The following is a 6658-nucleotide window of genomic DNA, read 5'->3' on the forward strand; positions in this document are numbered from 1 at the left end:
CGCGCCATAAGCTCCGGCCACTTCCGGCCAGCGCGCTTCCATGCGCCGTCGGAGCGTGACCGCCTCGCACGTACCGCCTCCTCACGTACACCCGGCGGACGCCGAGGTGATTTTCCGCCGCTGATTCGGCCACCTCCCCTACCTACGCGCCTTATCCGGCCCATTGCGGACGGAGGGGTGGTAGCCGGAGCGGTGGAGCGGCGTCAGAGATGGAAGAATCGCTCGCCGGAGAGGAGGCCGACGGCGGGAGTGAAAGTGGCGGAAGGGAGTAGGGTTTAGAAACCGAACTCCCCTCCACGGCCCCTTTTAATATGGGGCGACCGCTCGATTTCTCGGGGGCCCAAACTCGTTATACGGGCCAGGACGCGAGTTCGGGCTCCGTTCTGGGCCATCTTCGAACCGAACCCCTATTCTCGCTGGAATTTTTCGGTTTCCGCCGCGAGTTTGGGCTCTGCTAGAGATGCTCTTATTACTGAAATCAGAAAGCGAAAAGCAAAAAGCGGAACAAGCCTCCGCACTCACAGCCCTCTCCCGTACAGGATCACAAAGGCGAGCGGTTCCGGAGACCTGCTCTCCCGTTCGCCGGTGCATGCCCGCGGGCGGGATGGAGTAGGCTATGATGGCGACGCAAGCAGAGAGAGGTGGAAAACCCTAACTCGTGTATTGGATGTGTTTCTACGGTAGCCGGGCAAGAGATTATATAGGCTCAGAAAACCCTAGGCAACATGGGCCACGTCCACGTCGCACGCACGTTTCGAGTCAGTTACAGATCGAACCGACTCAATCCACTCGCCACGATCGCGGCGCATCGCGTCAAGACGAGCAAGGAGGAGGAGGGTGCGTGTACCACTCCTTTTCTCACTCACTTACTAGTGGTGGAACAACCCACCTTATAAGGTGGTCTAACTTTCTCCCAATTTTTCATGTGGGACTAAACTTCCCACCTCTTGTCACTCCCTAGTGAGCTGCCACCAACTTAGGCTCAAACACACATGGGCTACCACTATGTGGGTTTTGAGTTTTATAGGAAAATCTGAAATCTAATTTGGACCACTTCGTATGGGTCCAATATTTCAACAAAAATTTCAATGGACGGTAAGATCCTTATTTTGCATAGACGATGCAAGAATAAAGGTCTAGACTTAGAATCCATTCAGAAGTTGTTGTGTTGAACATGATCGACAATGGTACACTTGACAAACACAGCTGAACTATTCTCGTTTCACTCAGATTTACAGAGGAGCAAACCCTGCTTGAGGAGCTCTGAATCCAGGGCCTCAATGCAGAAATAGAATAAGATTACAAGAATGTTCACGGTGAACCGGAAAAAAAAGTAGATGTGGAGCACAAGAATGGAAAAAAAACAGACTAGCCTTGGAAAGTATTCTCAGCAGCTGGTTGGCTATCAACAGGAATATCCAAGCTGTTTTCTTCAGGTTCTGTGGTCACTTCCCTTACATCAGATAGTTCGGAGGAATGGCTATTTTCTTCAGGTTCTGTGGTCACCTCCCTTACATCAGATACTTCAGAGGAATGAGAATTTTCCCACTCCGTGTCCCCAATAGTGCGTATATCGACTCCCTCGTCGTCCAACTCAACTATGTTCTCCGCAATGGGTATCGGATCTGTATCGCTTAAACAAGCCTTATCCACGTTATCGTCTTCCATTTCCATGCACTTCGAAGAAGTAGAGCATATCTCTGCCCTCTCCTCGCAAACTTGTTTTGTGCTAGTCTCTTGCCTGCAGAGAAAAGATATCCAAATCACCCATCAACTTTGCTATACAAGTATCTTATATTGTGCCAGCCAAAATTAAGAGTGACTAAACAGCATATGGTGCTTGGAACCTTTGTATTTGTGATTGTAGAGCATCCACGAGAGCTAGGAGTTCTTCCTTTTCTTTCGTGGCAAACTCGAGTTTACTCACAGCTTCCTTTATATGGATGTTAACGTCGGCTGCTGAAACCCTAGCTTTCTCTTCGGCTCTGACTACAGCTGCTTCTAAAATGACAGCATTTCCTCTAGCTTTTCCTAGTTCAGAGCGCCACATCTGAGCTTCTTGCAGAGCAGAATCTCTCTGCCTTAGTAAATGCTCTCTTTCTTCAGCAAGCAGCTTTGCCTTTTCTTCTGATTCCCTTAACTGTTAACATAAAAGTCAGTTCAACTTTAAAACAAAAAACAAACTGTTCATTTGTAGTCTTACCATGAAGTGTGCTCATCAGACGCATAAAAAGTAAACCATAGTTCCAAATTTGGTCTATATACATGTAACAGCATGAAAACGGTAGGTACTAGAAGATGAATGATGTATATATTCACGAAATGGTTGTTACCCTAAGCAAAGACAATTCAACTTGATTTTCCTGGTCTTGTTTCAGGCATTCAAGTTCTGAAGATAAAATTCTTCTCGCCTCATCAATTGAATGAACAGCAGAAGCAGCAGTTTGGGCTGCCTCAGCAGTCTCGTGTAATTTATCTGTAATCTCCCTGATGGTGGAGTCGCGTGCACGGATATCCTGCAATAGCTGGTGCAGTTCATCATCTTTAACTCGAAGGGTCTCCTGTCGTATCGATGTGTAGCACATCCCAAATGAATGAAAGGAAAATAACTTTAGTATCCAAAAGAAAAATACACATATGAAACGATTTAGAGCTAATACCACCTAAGACAGAACCAAGAAAAAATGTTATATGTTTATCCACCATATGAGAAGTGAATGCTCTGCTATAGCCTTAAAGTTCCAGGGATAGTGCAAACTTTAGCCTCACGGGACTGCTAGTTGTGTCATTGTTTGGTAAGTGAAAAACTCTATATGTTTGCCCCTCTTACCAACACTATAAATGGTTTTCAAATCTCAAAGTGAAGATTCAATTTTATCAGAAATTTGGTTTGTAACCAGAAACTCGTTCTCTCAGAGGGGTTCAACTGATTTGAAAAATTATGGAATTAATGAGTCACTTGTTTTAGGAACATAGTCTAACAACTGAATACCAGATCAATTGACTACAGAAAGAATATTATTGTTCAAAGGAGACTACCGGATACCGTATCACTTGGCCACAACAGATGTCCTATATTCATCAGTAGATTTATTTTGCAGCTAAACTACTAAACTTCAATTAGTTACTCATTTGTATGTAGTATGAAGAAGAGCATACCATCATGATTGTGAGATCATCTAATTGACCTCTACTAAGTTTATTTGTAGTTGAGCCTAAAGCTGCCCGCAGGGAGATCTTCATCGCTGCCTCTACCTCTTTGGATGCTTCAATTGCAGTTGCATTAGCCACGGCCACAGCAGTAGCAACTGTTCCTAATTTTGCAGAACCATTTCCACCCAATGAATTGACTGCCTGTTTATGAGCCTGTAGGACCAACTGAGTTGCACTGCATGTATTTGAAAACTATTACAAGGTTTGAAGGGTCATAACTAAAGCACCACGCCACCACAGATGAGTGAGTGAAATAACTCAAAGCAATACTGAATAAGTAAAATGGAACCAATATCATAAAGCACCAAATGCAAGCCTTTAGCCGTCCTGTAGCCTATTAGCTTATTTACGTAATTATGCAGCTCAAGAGTTTGCTCTTACTGTTGGATAAGTGGGCACATCTTACCACGAGCAATTATTGTTTCGAAAACAAAGGGCACAGCTCAGTTCTTCAAGAACAAAGGTTCAAAACATTTAAAGAGGCTGCCTCCAAACATTTAATGAAAGAAGAGCATATCGCAACTTTTTGTACACACTTACGGATAAATTAGATGAAACTAGGTGAACTAATGCAAACATAAGAATGTATTATCAATTGAATCTGATGCTTCAGGAAAAGAAGACTGCATTTAAGAAAATACAAAACAATATGTAAATAAGAGTACTTTCCATGTAATATCTTAAATTCTTAACACTCCAAAGTGGCTCGGAATTCATACAATGATATTGTAATGATTAGAGGATGAGAGATTTGTGTGAACTGATGGTGATGATAGTCCATGTAGGTTATTTGAATTGATGGTGATGATAGTCCATGTACCCACATGGCCACATGCAAATATACATTTTATGGTTCTCAAACCCCATATCCTAGAACAGGAACGTGTTATGTCAGTGTTAAACTAAATGCAGTAAACCACAAAATCAAATGTCTTTACTAGTATGGATATGTCAAAATTTATGGGTCCTCCTAAGAATGAATCAATCATCATTTTGTTTCAAAATAAATCATAGGAAAGACTATGATAGTAGTTGGAACAATTCAACCATTTAACCTATCAAAACATGTGTAAGTTATCCTATGGATAGTGGTTAAATCTAGTGAAGTAAGAATCCTAAAGTCATGGTTCAAAACAACAGAACACTGACAAGTCACAGAACACAAGCTTACTGTAAAGTAGATACCCATGCTCTTGCAGCGCTGGGAGTTTCTGCACAAAGAAAGTACTCCCTTTTCTGTGGAGTTCCAATATCTATAACACTAGTCAATGAACAAAACAAAATGAATCTAGTCCATAGGAAAAAGAAAGAGGACAAAGTAACCCGGAGCTACTCCATGTGGATACAGACACAGCATCCTTCATATTTTGGCAGTCCACTGCGTCAAGTGAAACATGAGGCCCTTTAGTGCTTTTACCACTACAAGTCTGAAACTAATAATGAAACAGCAATGAAGAAGAGATCATACTGAAAGTTCGTTGGTGACAAAGTCACAGTGCTTGTCGAATCGAACACAATCATTCCCCTCACAGCAGTGTCGCTTCTACGGACCCTGAATCATAAGTTGAAGTGTGAGATCCTGCAATCCCTTGTTTGCGTCCTCATCTAGTTTCCAAAAGAAAAACAGGAAGCATGTATTCTCATACTTGTATTCCATCTTTCCAGTTGCTGGGTCAAGTATAATCCACCGTTCATTCCATTTTTTTAGCTGTCAGTTCAAAGTAAAGTTTATCATGAAAAAATAGAGAAGTGCTGGAATACCAAAGAACCAAGAGCCATACATGTATTAGAGAAATGGATCTGCCATGACATTGAAAGAATGTACACTTTAGTATACAACGTTATAAGTTTTATCAAATTCTGTCAAAAATGTTGTGTTAGCACTCTTTGGGTTTATTTTATTTCGCCAAAAAAAGAAGCAACCTAAACAACATGAATACCCCTAGATCACTTGTTTCAAGAGCTGTGGTTGATGCAAAAACTGCCTCATGTTGCACATCTTCCCCAAAAAAAACAGAAACTCGTCCTATCTGGTCAGCAGTGACATGGAAACAGCCGGCGGTCATGAAGGTCCTGACCGCCGCCCAAACTTCCACCTCTGCTGACCATCGCCATTGCTGCTGCCCGGTCGACATCAGTCCATCTCAGCCGCTAACCTAGTCGGCTTGGGAGCGAGGCGAAGCTGTGCAGCCATGGGCCACGGCAACGGCACCAATGGAGTGTCGGGTCGTATGGGTCATTTTTAGGTCAAAACCAAAGCTGACAACTGATTGAGTTGGTGCAAGAATGGCATAAGTGGAAGGATTAACGTCTCTGTCGGTGCATTTAGACAGAATCTGACTTTCCTGATGTTTGTATGCTCCTGAGTGCTTATATGCTCCTCCCGTTGAATCAGAATGTGCACAAGTTCACCTATCGCTACTACAGTCCCAGGGAGGCTGTTTTCACGCTTGAGACACAAAATTCTCTACTAGTTCAATTGCAATACATAATATTGACGAGCTACAAGCAAACATGTTCAGAACCAGATAAAATTATTCGGTGCATCAATCAGATACCACGCATGGTCAACAAACACCAGAAAATTCAGAGATGCCAACACTCTGCCTACCTGAACTTTTACTTAGCCTGACATTTAGGCAAACTCCATAACGGATTTAAGTTCACAAGTATGCAAGAAACAGACTCACCCCGGTAACTAAGCTGCGGAATGGAAGGGAACTGTGAGGGGAGAAATTACTGTGTCGGATCGCTTCAAGAGAGGGCCCTGGAGGATATGACGGCTGGAGGTGGAAGAGAGCTGCCGCCTGACCCGCTCCAAGCTGCTCTCCATCTCCCCTACCATCTGTGTGCATCACAAGGGGCAAAACCCAAGCAAGAGATAACTGGAGCTTCAGTGAGATTCCGGTGTGTGGGCGAGATCGAGACGCGAGAAATCTCGTCGACTTCGATCCAAACCGATGCAATCACGGGAAGGAAGTAGAGAAAGGGCAAACTCACCGTGCTGCTCCCATTGGAGGCCATGGCCGGATCGGGGAAGGGAGGGAAGAGGATCGGACGAACGATGCCCGGAAAATGATTTGTAAACTGTAGCAACTGCGAAACCGACAAGAAGCTTTTGCCAACTCTGATAGACTTGTAAGCTCAAACCCGCCTTTCCATCTCAATTACGAATTACGCTTCTGAGAGTAGAAGGCGTATTTCTGCATTCCTTTCCTCGAGCACAGCTGGTCCGAAGATGTCTCCGTCTCGGACTTCAGTTGGGTAACTGGGTTCATTGCCATTTGCCAGACCGTGTTCATTGCGATCTGACCGGAGTCGCCCCGGATACGGGTGCCGACTCGATCTCGGCGACGATATCGACGATAAATACGTGCGCCCCGGGCGACGCATCTCTGACCACACCAAAGCGAAAACACCAGGTGAACGAACGAAACTAGTGGTA

General features: G+C 44.1%; 1 protein-coding gene across 3 annotated transcripts; it reads right to left on the minus strand.

Moving 5' to 3' along the window:
- Positions 1-1121: 1121 nt before the first annotated feature.
- LOC124670652 (switch-associated protein 70-like) lies at positions 1122-6324 on the minus strand. Of its 3 annotated transcripts, XM_047207122.1 has the most exons (10): positions 6214-6324; positions 5954-6058; positions 4860-4921; positions 4682-4765; positions 4560-4591; positions 4385-4466; positions 3160-3388; positions 2334-2561; positions 1848-2140; positions 1122-1741 (listed from the first exon to the last, which is right to left on the minus strand). In XM_047207122.1, exons 1-10 carry the CDS (start codon positions 6235-6237, stop codon positions 1369-1371), a joined length of 1512 nt encoding a protein of 503 aa, XP_047063078.1. In that variant the 5' UTR covers positions 6238-6324; the 3' UTR covers positions 1122-1368. The 3 variants fall into 3 exon arrangements, with proteins under 3 accessions (XP_047063078.1, XP_047063079.1, XP_047063080.1); XM_047207123.1 differs by lacking the exons at positions 5954-6058; positions 6214-6324 and having other exon boundaries at positions 4399-4466; positions 4860-4892; XM_047207124.1 differs by lacking the exons at positions 4860-4921; positions 5954-6058; positions 6214-6324 and having other exon boundaries at positions 4385-4474.
- Positions 6325-6658: the final 334 nt, after the last annotated feature.

This window comes from Lolium rigidum, chromosome 7 (genome assembly GCF_022539505.1).
Source record: "Lolium rigidum isolate FL_2022 chromosome 7, APGP_CSIRO_Lrig_0.1, whole genome shotgun sequence".
Lineage (NCBI taxonomy): Eukaryota > Viridiplantae > Streptophyta > Magnoliopsida > Poales > Poaceae > Lolium > Lolium rigidum.

Excerpts from the sequence above, each read along its gene's own strand:
- LOC124670652 (XM_047207122.1), bottom strand. The coding sequence starts at position 6,237 with ATGGCCTCCAATGGGAGCAGCACG. Across the intron at positions 3,389-4,384 it reads GCATGGGTATCTACTTTACA|TGCAACTCAGTTGGTCCTAC; the intron begins GTAAGCTTGTGT and ends AAATACATGCAG. Across the intron at positions 2,562-3,159 it reads ATGATCTCACAATCATGATG|GAGACCCTTCGAGTTAAAGA; the intron begins GTATGCTCTTCT and ends TCGATACGACAG.